Source organism: Lates calcarifer, linkage group LG12 (genome assembly GCF_001640805.2).
Source record: "Lates calcarifer isolate ASB-BC8 linkage group LG12, TLL_Latcal_v3, whole genome shotgun sequence".
In the NCBI taxonomy this organism is placed as follows: domain Eukaryota; kingdom Metazoa; phylum Chordata; class Actinopteri; family Centropomidae; genus Lates; species Lates calcarifer.
This window is the reverse complement of record NC_066844.1, coordinates 23,958,550-23,977,627: the sequence shown is the minus strand read 5'-3', so window position 1 is coordinate 23,977,627 and position 19,078 is coordinate 23,958,550. Positions and strand designations below refer to the sequence as shown.

The window sequence follows — 19,078 nt, the reverse complement described above, 5'->3', positions numbered from 1 at the left end:
ATTCACTTTACTGTTACTACATCATTAGTTGTCCTAAAACACTGAAAACATGCACAATCTTTCATATTTTTACCACATTTTCTCTGAATAAAACAAGTCCTTGACCTTACATTATAATTAATTTCCACTCTTCCATAGCTGTGCGGTGAAAATGATAACACATTTAAATGGTAAATTGGACAGAAATCTTTTATTTTTATAGTTAAATCAGTAACTTCAACACAACTTTCTTCATCATAAATGCACACATGGGACAGTCTTCATAAAAACAAAAACATTTAGTTTTACTCCCAACTTAAAAAAAAAACAATTTTAGAAAAATATGTTTGACTTCAATTTGATGATGTAGCCTGATTTGTGTTGCATTTTTGTGTTTGATACGTATATTGACAAATTGTAATGATATACTGGCTTTTTAAAAAGAGCTTTGAATGGAAAATTAGAGGCAGGTTGTTTTACCGTTGAATATTTAACTTACAGAGTAATAACACCACAACTTCTAACGGACCTCATTGATTTGACACCAGCCATCATCAGCCTTGACGAGCTGATTTTATGTGAACAATCCTCAGACATCAGTTGGACTAAGTTGTGAAACTACTGCAATTTCATAGGAAGAAAAGTTATTTCAAAATATTGTCATTTGTAATGATTCAAAATTTAAGTAGTCTCTTCAAAGCACCCACAGAACTGTCTCCTACTCTTCTTTCTTTTCAGGGTTGTCTTTCCATATGCAGTAGTTGAGGGAGGTGGCGAGGCACAGCCAGGCCAGGTAGGGCGCCATGAGCAGAGTGGCGGTGCGGTTGACGGGATACCAAGACACCATAGTGGCTCCGACAGTCCCAGTGAGAAGCACAATCTCAAAGAGCGCCTGAATTGGACAGAGAAACAGTGTTGAATGGACAACGATGCAGAATACTGAGCTGTCACACAGAAGAAATGACTATGTGTTAAATTTACCCATTTCAGCTTGTGTGCACCAAAGAAAATAGGAGTCCAGGCCCAGTTCAGAGCTAGCTGTAGCCCATAAAGTCCCAGTGGAACCACTGCATCCTCAGTGAAACCTCCCAGCTCTTTCCACACCAGGTAGGAGCCATACCTGCAGGACAGAATTCAAAACAAGAACATTCAGATAAGGACGATGCTACAGAGAATAGAAAAAAAGACTGTACGACTCCGTCACAGTGATTCTTACCCCATGCCTGTGTACAGACACGTCCACACCACAGGGAATGCTGCATTCGGTGGGCGCCATGATGGTTTCTGCAGGGTTGTGTACCAGGTCTTCACCTCTTTGCGTGTAATGTAACCACCATAGAGCCCTCCCAGGTGTGGCAGGGCGGTCATTCCAATCATAGGCAGCCACATGATCTGAGATAAGAACAGGAACACATTATAGACGTTTAACCTCTGCTCTACATGTATAGATGATTCCACTCAGATGATCAAAATTAAACTCATTTTCATGACTACTTCCCTTAAGACAACATTTAACACTTGGGAAGTTTATCTGAGCTTCTTTAGTTAAATTTATAAAACATTTTTTAGAAAGACGTATTGCATAATGTACAAAAACTTTCATATTGTGGCAGCACTAGTATCAAACATTTCAAATGATATTCAGCCCTACCCTGTGCCTCCATCAAGAGATCCAAACGCTATTTTTTTTTTTTTTCCTGCATCATGGGACTCAGGACACACAACTGTTGTCTCAAGACTGGCTGTGTGCTGATTAAATTGGCTTAGCAATTAGACAAAACCTGAGAAACATGTCCTGAAGCCGTCCTATATCACATATTTCAAGTGTGCATGTGTACTGACAAACGGTCACGGCCAATATATTGTCTGATATTAGCTTAGTGCAGATATATCGGTATCAGCATGTGTCGGCTGATAAGGAACAAGAAATTACAGAGCAGAAATGTGTTCGAGATGGTTTGGAAAAAGTGTCACAGTTACACCATCAGCAAGCCCTGCCAGGATTACTGTACAACTTAATAATGTCTAGATTATGTTTAATGTTTGGTTGCAAAAAATAGTTTTGGTTATTAGTTTAGTTTTGGATATCTGTCTGAGATCTTAAGAGTAGTTTAACACCAAGGCTGTAGAGTTTGACAGTAAAGTTCTGCAAATCTAAATGCAATCTAAAACATGGACGGATGGATGTATAAGCTTTGGAATCCCGTTGACAGTTATGGTGTAACTCGTTTTTACGCAACAGCAAAGCATGCTAACTTTAGCATAACCTATCTTTTCTTAATTGTATATGTGAAGACATTAATTGGGAAGACTTACTGAGGCCATAAAGCACTAAAACGCTCTAGGTCGAAGTTTCAGTGGCTTGAAATCATCATGTAAGATAATTTTTCTATCAACATGGCAGGTAGGTTATGAGCTGCGGGTTATCATACTCACCCCTTCTCTCAGGTGTCAGCTCCTCCACACAGTATGTATAGTGTGTATGTTGTATTGTCGAACTGTAAAGCTACACACCCAGAGTGAAATCCTCGGGCATGCTGGTGTGTAGTGATATAACTGTGTTGAACGGGTAGGGCAGTCTTATCGAAGCGGTCACGCCGTGGATACTCCCAGCGCTACGGCCGCACGGGAGCCAAGCAACGTGATGTCACCGCGCGCTCACCAGCGATTGGTCTCCGGGATAAACAGTTAGTGACGTCACTGGTCACTGAAGTTAGTTTCTAACTCAACAACGGATATCTTAGGGTTCTTTTCTGGTTTTTCCCCGTTTCCCTGACCTGTCTTTCATAAGCGAACTTCAGCGCTATCGGTTGGTGGAATATTTGGTGGTTTAAGAAATATGTTGTGTAACTGCCGCTGTGGTCCAAAGGTCGAAAAACCCAGAGTCTAACACTTCCTGTTTGGCCAGTTGTTTCGTATTTCCTCGATGGTTTCAAAACGCACACAGCTGCATCCATGAGCTGGATACGTGACTTGTGAGGAGACGACAAAGATTACAAAACCATCAAGATAGTTCCCACCCCCTTCTCGTCGCCAGCTCCCGTCCCTCCTCTTGGAAGGCTAAAATATGCAAGAAGGAAGTAAAGGCAAGCTATATTTAGGTTCATTAGCGACTGTTAAAGGCTCAATCCGGATAAAACGTGTCATAAAATGTCTTCAAAACACTAAAGACCAACAAGGAATCATCCTATACACAAGTTATCTTTAACGGTACATAACTCCATCTCGCTATTGACTTTAGCTGTTGTTCAGTGAGTATTAAAAACACATCAGGGAGCCCATAGATGGATTACAGTATGAGACAGTGGGCCCCTGGGCTCACATGTAGAAGCGAGTCTCTGTGGTTGTTTTGTGTCTCTTTACAGCTTGGTTGTGCCACATTGTAGTCATTTTACAGTCTTTTTAATCTATTTGTAGTTACACATTGCTTCTTTTTCTGAGTCTTTCCAAGAGGAAATTAATAATAATAAAAATAATTCATAACAGAGACTCTGGCCCAGGGGCCGACTGAGTCACACTGTCACACTGGGTGTCATGTTCCTTCACTTACAATGAATGTGAGCACTGTATTGTGTTTTGAGTCAATCACATCCTCCATCCTTAGAGGAGCATTAAATGTGTATTAATCAGCAGCTTAAAATAGTCCCCAAAAATGTACTTTATACTCCTGTATGATTAAAATTAGCTAAAAAGTAAACTGCCCAGCTGTTTTATGAAATTACTGAGACCCTTTTCTTTAAAGGAAGCAATGTATTTGTGGCACATTTTTAAGATGTATGTCTTCAGGTGGATCTGGGACTGAGAGCCACAGAAAGGCTGGTGTACTTGTAAAGTACTGAGAGGTGGACTAATGCATGGTTGTTTTGGTCCCTTTTTATTGGATCTGCTGATAGTAACAAAAATATAGAATTTCACCTGCCTTATCTTTTAACCATCTATGCTGCAAATTTTATACCTTCTGTGACCTTTAGTTGAGTAATTCAGTTTTCTGCTGCTTTATACTTGTACTCCACTACATTTCAGAAGAAAGTATCTCACTCTCTGCTCCGCTACATTTATTTTACATCATTACTCACTGGTTACTTTGCATATTCACATTATTAATACAAAACGTAACAATTCCTCCAGGCACCCAGAAACCAACTGGTTCTGTAAAGATGATTAAATTGATTGATTGATTAGTTGACAGACAGAAAATTAACTTACAAAAAATTGGTTTACTGATGAACTGTTGAAGTTTTTACAAAAAGATTCCACCAGCCACTCAAATGTGAATATTTGTTGTTTTTTCCTGTTTTTTTCTGTGACAGTAAACAACATCAACATCTTTATAGTTTTGACTGTTTGTCAGACAGAAAAAGAGATATGAACATGTTCAGTTGGGCTTCAGGTAATATTGATAGGCATTTCTCCAACTTAACAATCAGTTAATTATTAAAGAAAATAATTATCAGATGTGTTGATATTGAAAGTCTTTCAGATTTCAGCTTTACAGTACTTCTATAATTGGATAATGCTACATTTTCTGTGTGTTAATCACTGGAAACACAGAAAAATTGAAACAGTTTGATCAAACACAACCTCACAACAAATTAGTTATATATAAACTAGAACAATGAACGACTTAAAACTAGATTTTAATGCAAGACCAGGGTCACAAGATGAAGGAACGAACAAAGTTAAATTGTATATTCAACTTAATTAAATAATATAGAACAGGTAGGGTTAGCCTCAGCCTGGGTGGAGGGAATGTAAGCATTAAATAAAAAGTCATAGTTATTGTCTGAAACAGACAAAAACTCTGTATGTATTATTTTCCTTAGATCCACGGTGTCTTCCCAGGTAGTGATGCCCTTTCCTCTCAGTTCGGTGGGGTTTTTTCCTCACCGTCCGTCAGGCAGGCACACCTTTCCTCTCTGGTCCTCCAGCGTTTCTTACCTTCTTGCCGCTCCCTCTCAGCCTCGTTGTCTGGCTGTGAACTCTCACCCCAGCTGCTTGGGAAATGTCATACAGGCAGAGGCCCGTGCTGCAGTAGGGGGGCGTAATAGGAGGAAGGAAAGGAAGAAAAAAAAATAACAACATTTTTTACTGCTCTCTCTGCATCTATTAATCGCGTCTCTGTCGTGCAAGTGCCACATCCCGCTACCACCACCACCAGCAGCAGCAGCAGCAGCAGCAGCAGCCGATAACTAATCGCAGTCTCAATGCTTATTTCGCATTAGGGCTAATATAAAAAAAATCCGTGCCAGACATGTGAGTAGCAAACCATCGCTGTCGTTCTCCACTCACCGCTATTGTATCCTCACACCAGCGAGAACAAATGCTCATTGAACCGTGTCGTTGTGCATTTTAGTGTCAGTGTGCGGGTTTCACGGTAGCATGGCTGAGCCGGAGCCTGTGCACATTGACGGGGGCAGATGAAGCCTCGCTGTCGGCTTGTTTTGGGGATGGGGGGGCTCTGCGTCGGCTTCGGTTAATTGAGTGGAAAAAAAGCAAAGGCAGTGCTTTTTCTGCTGTAAATAGCTCAGATGGAAGGAAAGCCCATTCAATCACTGGCTGTGTGACAAGTGTGTGATGTAGCTTAGCTCTTTTAGCCTGCTCGCACTGATTCAAGGTAGCCCTGAGTGTGTGTGTGTGTGTGTGTGTGTGTGTGTTTGTGTTTGAATTGGTGGTGTGGAGTCCAGCCTGGCATCTCCCTGTCAGATGTGGAGGCCCAGGTTAGGGCACATATAATGCGGCGGTGTTGCTCTGAAACGTGTTTGTAAGCCCGTGTGAAGGGTGACAAAGTGAGCAGGAATCACAGGATGATGGTCACAGGTGCAGACGTGTGATGTTGTCTGTTCAGTGGTGTGGTGTTACATTTTAGCTCTGAGCTCCAGCCACATTTGTGAGATTGTTTCTGTGTGTTTGATGAAACCATACAGTGTTTCTGGAGCATGTTAACTTTTTGTTTGGGATTTTCAGGAAAGAAAAAACTGAAGAGGGAACTCACTGTACTTTTTTCATGACATTATTCTTATAGTAAATTGTAGTGTTGGGGTTTCTGCTTTGGTTTTTCTGTGATTGTACATGGGAGATGTGTGATAAAATGATCTCAACGCAAAGGTTCTTTCTTGCTTTTCAAAGCTTTTGAGTAGGATGCAACTTTTTCCTTAACTTTGGGTGCTGATGTAAAACCTGTGCTCTTTATCCCCCAAGTTCAATTTGTTTGTTTTCTTAATGAATCCTTCTGTTTATATTGTGTGTCTTAGTGAAAATGCCCATCACAATCTGCTAAGGTCCAAGGTTACATCCTTGTTTAGTCCGACCATATCAAAGATATTCAGTTTAATGTCATGTATGATGAAGAAAAGCAGAGCTAATTCTTACATTCGAGAAGCAGGAACAAGAGAATGTTTGTTTAAAAATGACTTGAATGATTTTTCATCCGTTGGAAGAATTGCAGATTAATTTTCTGTACTCAACTGATCGACTATTTGTTGCGGCTCCAATTGGTATAATTTTACTTGAAGGTAACGTGGTACTAAAAACTGAGACCCACTGTGAATGAAAGAATATAAATGACAGTGGAAGCAGTTAATTTTAAGATAAAATTAACAAAGAAACTGGGTTTAGTGTGGATTGGTTACGCTACAGCTGATATCTAAACCGCTAAGTAAAGTCAGTATTGGTGCTGATACGCGTTCAATCGGTGCATCTCTGCTTTTAATAGTTAGGATATTCTCTGGTATCTATTATTAGTAACTGTCACTAAATTGTCAGAATGTTTCATGTTTAATCGGTTATAGGCTTTTGAAACTTTGACTGTATTATTCATTGTTTTTTGTTGCTGTCAAGTGAGAGAAAAAGAAAAACGTAATAGGCATTATGATGAATATTACCTGTTAAGTCCATCTTTATTTTTCTTTGGACATTTTTGTCTTTATTTTGACAGTGGCTAGTAGAGAGGTGACTGGAAATGAGAGGAGAGAGAAGGAGGGATAACATGCAACAGGTTCAGCGTCTTAAATCCCTACGCCACAACAATGCCCTGAATCAAACCTTTATTTCTGCTAAAATGAACAGAATTTACGTGTGATATCTGGCTGCAGGCGAGACGTTCTCTATGTAAACCTAAATGTGGTTCATGGTTTCAGGGGGGAGAACGTCCTGCTTCTCTTGAAGATGTCAGTCCAACAAACTAAGTGGCTTGTGACGCCGATGCCCAGTAGAAGATCCTGGGATTGAGACGTGAATCCCTTTACACTGATGGCCTGGACTGAGTAAGAAGTTTTAAGTGTGACTGTGCTGTTTTGTTTGTGTTGCATGAACAGCTTTAAGTTGTTGATGTTGTTAAAGGCGGTGGGTGATGATGTTTGCTTCACCTGTGGCAGGTTTCAGCTGGCCTGCTGAAGCTATGGGGAGCTGTTGGAGCTGTCTGTACAGAGACCCCATCCGAGACAACCATCTCACCAAATTTAAGGTTGATTATCCTAAATACATATTGCTCTCTGTTTTCGTTTTGTGATTGTAATGTACTGTTTCCTTCACTTCATGTTTTTCCTCTGTGTCCCAGGTCACCAATGTGGACGATGAGGGCAACGAGCTGGGCTCTGGCATCATGGAGCTCACACAGACCGAGCTCATTCTCCACACACGCAAGAGAGACGCCATCCGGTGGCCGTATCTCTGCCTGCGACGCTACGGCTACGACTCCAACCTGTTTTCTTTTGAGAGTGGTCGCCGCTGTCAGACTGGGCAGGGTAAGTAAATGTGCCTCTGTCTCTCTGGTTCAGTTACACTGTTGTAGAGTCATGATGGTCATGTGTGTGTGTTTATCATGTGTTATTCATGTTTACATTTATATGTTCCATTGTAACCATGGAGTTGCTCACTGGGGCTTTTTCACTAGAGATATTTTGACTCATCAGATTAGGAAAAGCACAGGCATTAAAGGCAATTAAAAACATTTAGCTGCTTCAGTTTCAGTCTTGATATCACTGTCTCACTGTCATGCTTTACTGGGACACTTGACCAGGACAGAGCCATCATTAATATTCATGTTAAAATGTCTGCTGTGAAAAAGGGCCTATGCCAAATTCAGACTACACAATATCAGCCCAACCCTGCAGATACAGGGCGTCCAGTATGGAAATGAGTTAGATGCACAGCAGTTGTTTGTTTTATCCCATGTTGTGTGTCACAGTGAAAGACGGCACATAATCATGACGTCCCAACAAAAACACGAGGACGTCAGTGTTGATCTACTACAGTTTGTTTTGTGGCATTGACCCACAGCAGCACACAGCAATCTCGTACAACTTTTAACTTTGTGAAGTGTGTGCTGGTGTGACATCAGCCTCTGTGCACAACCACGCATACGTACACTCACCTCATCTTACTGAACAGGAAGAAAAAGCGTTAAGCTCTTCTTCATCGCAGAGTAGTGATGCCTGGCTCCAGGTTCACTTTCATTCATAAAACTGATTAACCATTGTTGTTATTGCTGTTGGGAGTAGTAAAATCAGTCTACACATCACACAAGTTGTAAAAGCTGTGAACACTCATGGTCCGCCAAGTTATGGCAACAATCTATGACCGCGATCACCTAATCTGACACAGTTCTCATCTTGAAACAAACACTGAAGTCTTATCTCGGTCTCACGTCATATATAACTATGTAAACCTAAAGCCAAGTTGTCATTTGACCATTTATTGATATGTTGTGTGTTAATATAACCATCTATCCTTCAACCATGTGTTTTTATTGTGTTATTGATGACTGATCGGACTCTAACACTGTTGTTATTTTGCTCTTTTCGTTAGGAATCTTTGCATTCAAGTGCTCCCGGGCAGAGGAGATCTTCAATTTGCTCCAGGAGCTGATGCAATGTAACAGCATCAACGTGGTGGAAGAGTCGATGATGATGAGTCGCAGTGGTCACACGCCAGAGATGGACATGTCTCGCACGCCACAGACTCCCAACAGTGAGTCACACAACCACACAAACACAAGTGGAGTCCTGCTAATTATACACTCGATTTGAGATTAATTGTGGAACTTGCATGCAGCAGTGCAGCAGTAAATTTAGCAGAATATCTAAGCTATTAATAGACACAGGTTAGACTGAGTCAGAGATACAAAGGTATCCAAATAACACCAGGGTGAAGGGGGAGCCTCAGAACATCAGCCTGCAGCTACAGACATCCACTTCATACAGCTGGTTAGGGTTGGGTGACAAGTTACTGTTGTCATCAGATGGCTCTTTTTATGGCTGTGCTGCGACAAAATTATTATATTGAGATATTGCAGCTCATAGTCCTCATAGTCCTAAATGAATTCTAGTTGAATCTGAGAAAGTGCAAAATTTTAAATTGTCTGTAAATCTGCAATTCTTTTAAGGATTTTAGCCTAAGACATAATTTGATGAGCTCAAGTCACATGGCAAAATATTAATTGGAATTTTTATCATGTTTCTTTGTTCTTATAACGACAGTGTATCAAATGACAATGTTGTTTAACACTGATTGTGACTGTGTGAAAGAGCTTCCTCATAGTGATGAATCTATCTGAATCTGCAGCTCCCATCAGCTGCTTTTATAGCAAGTTTCAGCCCATTGTTTTGATTTTCCAGCTCACAACATTACCGTTGAGGTTCACTCTCCCTGATCTCCACAGCATCGGTTTCAGCCACAGCTGTAAGATAGCCTAAAGCTATAAAGATATTTCCCACTGGAGTTGGCAGAGACAAAAAAAACAGAGCCAGAAGAGAGTGAGGTGGCCAGAAACATGACTCCAAATCAAAGATGATGCTCTGTAACTTCTGGATGTATAAATAAGCAACAATCAGCTAACAAGTATCAGCTTCACATTTGTCACTATTGTGTTCACAACTTGTTTCTGCTGCCCCCAAGTGTCCAAACAAATCAGCTGTTGTAGGTTTAAACACAGTAAATGAGTGACACCTCCACTGTGGCACTGACACCTCATCTCATGTTGCACTTAAGCAGTCAGAGAAAAAACTATGACTTTCTGTGTAGATGTTTTGTTACATAAAGGGAGGATGTTCTTATAGCCTTGTGTATAAAGTTGCATTATAGCATATTGTCTGGCTGAAACAGTTTTTATATCTTTCAAGCAAAATGTTAGAGAACATCACTGATGTTAGTAAATAGCTCTATATTCTCCTGTTGACAGCCGGCTCAGGTCAGTGTTGGCAGGCAGCACTGTTTTCATTGGATCTTCTGTAGTTCTGGATTACTGATCGTTGTGAATGCAGCACTGCTCTTCAACGAGTTGCCTTGGTGTGGGGTCATATTCTTGTTGACATTAGTGCTGCTTACAGACAAAAAACAGAGACAGAAACTTGTGCTAAGCCTTTTCTTTCTGTATGTTTATCAAGGAGTCTTTTCTGTGTACAAAGTGTTCTGCTGCAGTGAGAAGAAAATATTTTTGCAGCACATTGTAAAATTCTACTTTTGTTTTTGTGATTTAAATTCTCTTTGAAACGATTTGTCTCAAAATCCACTGACAAGAAAACCCCTTAGGTTGAGAAATACTGGTGTGATTCGTCCCGTAATTTTTAGCCCAAATAAAGTAGAGTGGGTGAACACTTACTGATGTTATTTAATATTACATGAGTTCTGAAAAAATGAGTGAATTTTGTTTCCTCAGAAGTCATAATCATTATTATTAATGCTGGTATTTTTCAGTCCAGAGGTTAGCTAGCACTTAAACTGAGAGACTTTGTTAATGAATGAATGACTCCTGTAACTTCAGATATACTCAAGAAAACATTAAGGGGAATGAAACATGGTAAATTGCTATATTTTGATATACACAGGTACTTCTGCTAAATCTTTTGAACAAAGTCAGTTTTTGGCATTAGTTATAAACCAAAAACATTTGAATTACATATCAGAAAATTATAAGATTGAGCTCAAAAACTGAAAACAAAATACATTTACAGTAGCTTCTTAATGCCCCTTTTTAAAACATTAACTTTCCAGAGAGATCAGTGTCTCGTGTTTGCTCATGTTGAGCTCACTGAATCAGTACTCCACCTGATGATAATGGCCTCCGTGAAGTTCTTTGTCTGTGTCTTTATATTGTCTCATAACTGTGTTTGTAGCTCCAGCGTTCCCTGTCCAGGCTTTTCCCAATGGATACCCTGGTTATCCGGTCAGAGGCGACTCCTCCCAGCCCTCTCTTGCTGATGATCATGGACATAGCCTCATGGGTTTGGAGGACCAGGTAAAACCTATCCATGTACTTCATAGCTCACAGTGTCTGTGCTAGTTCACAGTTTGACCTGTTTATATTTTTCCCAACAGACCCACACTTATGTAAATACTGTTAGCATGGAGGGGGATCTCTCTATGCGTCACTGTGTGCACTCCCTACCTGAGGTGCGGCCCAGCACTTTCCCCGAAACAACACGGGGAGCCATGCCCGTCGGGGGCCAAGGGAACCCGCAGTCCAACCTGCGGTGCTGTCCTCTCGAGGAGCATAAAGATCCTCAGGTGTTCTTACAGCCGTCATCGCAGGAGGTCAAATTCATGCTGGGCCCCACTCCAGCACAGCGCCATCTGCTGGAGAGAGAGAGGGAGAGAGAGAGGGAGAGACATGGGCACAATCCTCACAACCTTCAGCCAGTAGAGGGTGCAACAGGCTCAGAGACGGAAGGAGACGAGCCCTCTATGCACCTGTGCAACTCTCACTCCTATCACCATTTCCATCACCATGCGCACCGCCACCCGGGCCATGAGCACCCGGACGGCTGCCAGAGCGGCGAGCTCACCTATGAGAACATCAACGGCCTGAGGAGCGGCCGCAAGCAGCGGCTGAGTCCCAGCAGCGTGTCGCAGTCTGTGGGCTCGAGCAGCAGCAGCAGCACCGGGGACAGTCACTCCCACTCCCTCTTGCACCCGCATGCCCACGGCCCCTCGTCTCTGCCCCCGCAGGGCTACGCCTGCGAGAGGGGCATGGGCGGAGGTCACCGTCGGACAGCTCTGCTCAACTACGAGAACCTGCCCTCTCTGCCCCCCGTGTGGGAGTACAGTGCTCTGCAGCGGGACGATGAACAGGAGGAGGAAGACGATGAGCAGGATGAGGACGAATATGAAGAAGAAGAGGAAGACTTTGATGAGTATGAGTTCTCAGAGGGTCCTGGGACGCCTAATGGGTACCACCAGGACGGCCGGGGCATCCACAGAGATGCCCTGCAGAACTATGTCAACACAGAGCAGGTCCAGCCGCCCCGGCTCCGACACGCCTGCCCCCCGCACCCACGGCCATGTCAGCCAGACAGAGGGGGACGAATATTTAGCTTTGATTTCGGCAGACGATCGAGGTCAGGGGTTGGGGGCTGTGAGCACAGCCACATGCCTCCGTCGCGGCAGCTGAATTACATCCAGGTGGACCTAGAGGGAGAACCTCCCTGCCAAGCCCTCAGCGGCGGGGGTGCCCAGAACCAGCCACAGCACCAGCGCCTACCACCCAAAAAATGTGGCCCGCAGGCACCCCGGCGCAGCGAGTGCTACGCAGTCATTGACCTAAAGAAGACCGCTGCCATGTCCAACCTGCAGAAAGCTCTGCCCAGGGATGATGGGACTTCCAGAAAGACTCGCCACAACAGCACAGACCTGCCTCTGTAAACGATGTTCAAACTGAAGAGGAACGATGAAGACAGATGAAGGCTTATCCTCATCTTAGCACACTGGACCCTTCACTGTCATCCATCCATTCAACTGTCGGGCTGACTAATACAGTACAGGTACCTAATTAGAAACTTACTGAAACCTATCTGTGCATATAAAAGGAAATAAGAAATCTCTGAGGAGAATTTGCCATTTTATTCTGTGTTATTTATTAGATGTGTGGTGTGAAGCTCTCTCGAGAAATCTGCAGTTTTTACTGCAAATACTGTTTGCTGGATATATGGATATTTATATATAAGCATAAAATCATACATACACAAGAAAATCAAACATGTATGATTTTATGCTTAGCCATGACTTAGAGCAGAGACCTCTGTTTTCAGTGGAAGTATTCATTGCCATTCTGTATGAGCAAATTTGAATTCGTAAACCCATCTCCACTCACAAATATTATTGTTCCTATCATTTAGTTACACTACATCCATGTGGTTTTCTTTATTTAAACACTCTGAGAGTCAGAAATGTGACCCTCATCACAGAAGGCTTAGAGGAGTTGTTGGCATACAGGAAGGTTAATGGTTCCTCCAAGATACTGGCCAATATTCATACCTCATCACAAGCACCTAAGTCTAATGTTGTGGCTGGTAGAAGAGACCATTCTTTGTTACTATATGTCTATAGAGCATTTTGCACACAATCCTATGGAATTGTATTTTATCATATTTTAGGAACAGTATCGTCCAATTCAAGTTGAAAAAAGGAATAAAATAGATGGTGATATATTTGGAGAATTAGACTTCAACTGAATGATGGTTTAAAAAAAAAAAGTAGCACACATGGATTAAACGGGCTTCGGCTCCCTCCTATCCACATGCAGCAAAATGAAAAAGTAGCATATCACCTTCGATCACACCTCCCCTGCGCATCATCCCAGACCCGCAGGAGGTCTGCAGCGGTTTACGCTTGTCACGTTGCACTTTTTGACCCTGGGCCACTGAAAAAAAAAAAAGGAAAGAAAAAAAACGCTCTCTTGTCACCGCTCTCTCTCTGCTGGAGCCGCAGGTTCGACTGTGTCCTTTTACCAAAAGCAGGAGGCCAAATACTTCACGGACATGTAGATAGGGTTTATTTCAATGTTTTGATGGAGACATCAATAACCTCAAATAGTGGCATTAAGCTATAACCTCACATAAAATGTGCTGAATCTATAATTTGTCACTTATCAGGTGTGAGTGGTCTGTTTTTAAAGGGTAATCAAGTACGTTGCAAAGTCATGCAGTCAAGATTTTTGTGAGGCTTTATCAACCTCCTTAGTCAGATATTTATTTATTTATTTCATTATTTATTTATTCATTCTTTTTTTTTGTAATAATTCTGTTTTTCCATGTGACGACCAGCGTTTTGTAATCCAGTTGGTAATATGGAGACCAAAGTTTCACCTCAAATTATCACTGGACACTGGTGTATTACTGTTATAACTGTACGTAATTCTATTTTAAAAAGAGATTTATATTTTAAGTGCCAAAACTTAATTGCAAACTGTATGATGAGTAAAATCAAACGTGCCATTAGGATTCATAGGACAGAAAGGTCTAAGGTGATAGCGGTCGAGATACAAAATATATCTGAATCCAACTTTTTAAGGATGGGAGAAATTAAAATAATAAACACTGCACATTCCACCTCATCTGCATCGACAGCCATTATGGAGGGAGATATAAGAATGGTAATCTTGTAGTCTGATAATCACAGTTAGGGTGGTTTTATGCTGCTACGTGTACATACTAACAGTAGCCCATGTAAGCTACAGGTACTTGTCAAAATGAAAACTTAACGCGATGTCAGATCTTTTATCATATTGTTAATAGAAGTAGCATTGTTGTGTTCTTCTGAGATTCTGAGAATTTTTTTTTTCTTCTGAACAGTAGAAATGTACCATTTCAGAGAATGTTTCATTTGGCTCAAATTAAATTTCACTGAGATTGTTTTCCTGACAAACCGGCTGTCTGGTAGGAGAGGTAACAGAAGCACAGGCCCCACTGATGCTGTCATCTTTTTGTTGAGCGCTCATATCAAGTTGATATTTTCAGCCGATGGACGAAGGCCAAAATGTTTTAGATTTATACACGTGTATAGGCCTTCAGATGCAGATGTATTGTGGCATTTAGCTGAAGTTGATTTTTTTCTTTTTAACCAAACGTTCAAGAGATGAATATATGACACAAATACAAATTCTCAACTTCTGATGAAGAGGGTTTTTCTGCTTCTGTGTTAACATGAGCTAAAGTGCATATTGACTGAAATACAAAGCTAAATTGATGACCTCTGACCTTTTAAATTTGTTTGTGCAAGGGAAAAAGAACAGCCTAGGCTATGTGATTGGTGCTCACATCCCCATTTTCTAACAGAGCCGTGTCCACAAAACAAGATTTCTCTTGTTAAAAAAAAATGTTAGAGGAACAGCCCATAACCTAAACCATATTTCATTCATGACGATAAACAACAGACATTTTCTCATCTCAGAAGACAGAAATCATGAATGTTTTGCATTTTTTCTTGATGATCAGCCAAATAGTTTGAAGATATTTGATTTATAATTATATAATACAAACAAACCCAGCAAATCCTCACATTTGAGAATCTGGAATCAACAAATATTTGGTGTTTTTCCTTGATAATGACTCATATGTTTCATCTTTAAAATGCTTGTTTTTTCCAACCAAAACCCAAAAATGTTCAGTTTACAGTGACGTAAAAACAGAGAAAAGCAAGAAATTCATCACAAATAAACAGATTTTTGGCAATTTTATTTGATCAGTTAATTAAGTAATGATTTCAGTGCTACTGATACGTTAGTATAAGTAATGTGAAAAAAGGAGAAATGGGTTTAGTCTAGCCTCTGATCAACATTCCCAACATAGAAGCCTTGAATAACCCTAAATCAAAAGCTGATAGTTTGTATTTTTGCCTGAGCGTCATACTTTGAAATGAGATTTTTAAAAATGTCTAAGCCAACTCTTAGCTCGTCCCAATACTGACATTTTTAATTGTATTTGCAAAGATATTGTCAAGAGACATTGGAGGGATGTTTACATTTTTGCAATAATAGGTAAATTATTGTTTTGTCGATCGAAATCAGACCAACGTGTGAAGTGTGAAATTTAAATAGTAGTCTATAGAGCTGTGGGCTTAATGTATTTAATCGCCTGTTCTTCTGTGAATCAGCAGTCTTATTATTATTATTATTTCAGGTATGATGTTTTCTTTTCAACCTTCATAGTGCGATTTTAGCTATGAAAGTAAAAAAAAAAAAAAAAGATGCCTGTTTTCTTGATTGTCAGACACTGTGTTTGCTTAAACTCACATTAACAGTGCCATACAGTAGGTGACCATTGCCAGTACTTAAATTAAACTTTATTGTATTAAACTTTTCAAACCAGTGGCGATGTTTCATACAGGAATCAGCAAGTGGTTCATCTAATTTCTCAGAATATTGTTATGTGTGGTTTTATGGTCATTTAAAAAAAACAAAACAAAAACAAAAAAATCCATGTTTAAATGTGTCAACTATCTTTGTTATAACGCAGTAACCTCACCACCACCCGAACCAGTAAACAGTGATTACAGCATCATTACCACATACTCCTGTGTTTACTGATTAATATTCAAAATAAATAGGTATGTTAAGTAATTGTTTTTCAGATCTAAAACCTCTCATGTGATCTCACTGCACCCTGAGTTCAAATGAAGTGCAGCTCCCACCTCCATCACTGACTGTGACTTGCTCCATGTTGATACTATCTCAAGCATTTCATTTTCACAACCCTCTTTGTTTATGCTCGGGGCGTGATTCACACAGGTGTCTGTGAGATCGTTAAGCGCCTATCGCGGGTGTGATTAGTTCTGCTGGTGTAATCTGCAGGGCAAGGAGTCAGAAGTCAAGATAACAACTCCTGTCGCTAAGTTCCCCAAACTGAATTTATTGAATGGGTTGTTTAACTAAAGGGCTTGCTCTGTGTTTACTGTGCAAACATGAACACGTATCTTAAAGTCCATTTAAAGAAATTTCTCACTGTGCCTTTCATATTCAAGCTGGTAAACATTGTCACTGCTGTTTATGAGGATGGCCTGTTGTTCAAAAAAAAAAAAGAAAAAGTCACTGCTTGTTGAAAGGCTGATGAAGCTAAAAGGAGCTTTAGTCAAAGTGGTTTCATACTTCAAGTTGTGCCAACTTTTGATTGTTTTATAGGAAACTGTATTTAAAAGTGATGTCTGTTGAAGGAATGTTTTGGGAAATACACTTAGATTTAGTATGTAAACATGAAGATACTAACAGAGGACAGTTAGCTTAGCTTAGCATAAACACTGGAAACCGCTTGTGTGGCTCTGTCCAGCAGTTGCCAGGCAACGAGTAGAGACTCCAAGAGGTCACTGCTTCAGGCCAAGAAAAAAAAAAACCATAAAACAACAAAATGTCAGTGTCAACATTTGACTGACTGTCAAAAGGTTCAACAAACGAGACATAATGTGTTAGTTTGTGAGCATTAGAGGTGCTAGTAGACAGATTTTTTTTATATTCAAACAGAGCTGTTAACCCCTTTTTCCAGTCTTTATGCTAACTAGCAAGCTAAGCTAACCCTGTCCTGGCTGTTGCCTCATATTTAGAGTACAGAGATGAGTAGCATCAATTTTTCAGGTAACTTCCAGTTAGAATTGCCAATATGTGTACTTCCCAAATTTGAACTAGTCCTTTAAGTTATAGACCTCAAATTTGAATGAATCATGACTTGTTACATTAGACAGAATATAACCTATAATAATCTGCTCAGTGGTTCAGGAGATGCAGTGAAACAGCCAAATTCAATGTGACTGAAAAGGTGTTGAATCATGACTCGTATGTTCTGTAGCATATAATGTTAATTATGAGTAAAGACCGTGTGTTTGTCATTTTAATGCCATGTGGCTCTGGTGCACTCCATGACTATCTGATCTCTCATCAGCTGCCATTTCTTCTCATAGTGCTGAAGAATGTGGAAATAAACCTCCTTTCAGAGATTTCTGTTTTTTGTGTGCTTTTCCAGTTTACAAAACAAAGAAAAAAAAAACACAAGTGTAATACACACGTATGTCAAGATTTCAAGAATATTGTAAGAGCAGAAAGAAAGGCAGGTTGCACCATAGTGCTACACATCATCTTCATCAGTGGTTTTTATCATCATCGTCATCTCTTTGGTGATTTTGTACATCATTTTCGAAAAAAAAAAGATCTCACATCTAAATGACATATTGTAAAACCTCAACTTCCTGTTCATGCTACAAGATAGATCTCTGTCAAAATACTGAAAATATCAGAAAACTGTAATATCTCTTCTTATTGTGTATTTTATTTTTATTTTCCTAAATCTGGTTTGTTTTTGTCTGGTACGAGAGTGTGATCGCCACCAGAGGGTGATGTACATGTACGGGTCTGAGCTGTACATTTTTGTGACAGATTTGTGTATTTACATAACAGGTTGCATTGGTCTTAACTTTGTGACTATTATATCAATTTATGAATCGAATGAGTGCCAAATATGCTTGAGCATGACAAAAACTCGGGACCTACGAGGAACTGCAGGTACTCTCTGACTCACCGAGTGAGACTCAAGTGACTCACTGCTGTTGTAGACTCTACTTGTGATATGAATGCACAGCCGGAGGTTTTAACCATGCTAAATATTTTTGCTGAAAGAGGAGCTGGGGCAGGTGGGGGTTAGGGGGACTTCTTTATGTTTTTTGTCTTGGTTTGAAAAAGTTTATTCAAATATTTGTTGTATGTTTCTGTGTCCATCCATGGCTTTTAAAATGAGTATGCAGTGAGGGTCTTATCATGCTGCCATTAGAGGTGAATATAAAAAGCTGATTTGCTTCATTTGTTGGACTGTCAAAAAGAAGAAAAAAAAAACATTTGGGTCATTTTCATTCTTAAATCATTCCACACAGAGATGCGTTGTATGTTATCTGACCTCCTCTTCATCCCAAAAAACAAAGTGAGCCTGACATTTGGTGAATTTTACCCTGAATTTTATCAATTATAGAGTGTGGATTTGTGCAAAATGTAAAAGTAAATGTAATTCTAATATTAAAATGAAGCTATGAAAATATCTTACTGCGCACTAAACAGTGTCTATTTTCCTTTTCTTTAAGTCAAACCTTTAATGTCTCTGAATCAATAAATGCATTCAAGCAAACAAAGCTTTATTTTCCCGCCTCCAGGATCATGTGCCTCCTCAGTTCATGTAAAATTTTTAACATTACAGCATTTACAAGATATTTTTTAAGGTATTCCTAGAATATTTTTATAAAATATACCAGAACAGGCTGCTCAACAATCTGAACAGTACAAGATCTAAAAAAAAAAAAAAAAACAAGTAACTTTTTTTAAGAGAGAAAGAAAATGTGTCAGGTCTCAACACAGCTT

General features: G+C 40.2%; 2 protein-coding genes across 2 annotated transcripts; one reads left to right on the top strand and one right to left on the bottom strand.

Annotated features, from left to right (window-relative positions):
• Nucleotides 1-175: 175 nt before the first annotated feature.
• On the bottom strand, nucleotides 176-2,586 carry tspo (translocator protein). Its single transcript, XM_018685774.2, has 4 exons — nucleotides 2,416-2,586; nucleotides 1,196-1,371; nucleotides 961-1,099; nucleotides 176-871 (listed from the first exon to the last, which is right to left on the bottom strand). The coding sequence occupies exons 2-4, from the start codon at nucleotides 1,366-1,368 to the stop codon at nucleotides 698-700; spliced, it is 486 nt and encodes a 161-aa protein (XP_018541290.1). The 5' UTR covers nucleotides 1,369-1,371; nucleotides 2,416-2,586; the 3' UTR covers nucleotides 176-697.
• Nucleotides 2,587-3,005: 419 nt separating this feature from the next.
• Nucleotides 3,006-18,761, top strand: frs3 (fibroblast growth factor receptor substrate 3). The gene is made up of 7 exons (XM_018685768.2): nucleotides 3,006-5,232; nucleotides 7,116-7,241; nucleotides 7,353-7,441; nucleotides 7,535-7,721; nucleotides 8,785-8,946; nucleotides 11,091-11,212; nucleotides 11,293-18,761. The coding sequence occupies exons 3-7, from the start codon at nucleotides 7,376-7,378 to the stop codon at nucleotides 12,613-12,615; spliced, it is 1,860 nt and encodes a 619-aa protein (XP_018541284.1). The 5' UTR covers nucleotides 3,006-5,232; nucleotides 7,116-7,241; nucleotides 7,353-7,375; the 3' UTR covers nucleotides 12,616-18,761.
• Nucleotides 18,762-19,078: the final 317 nt, after the last annotated feature.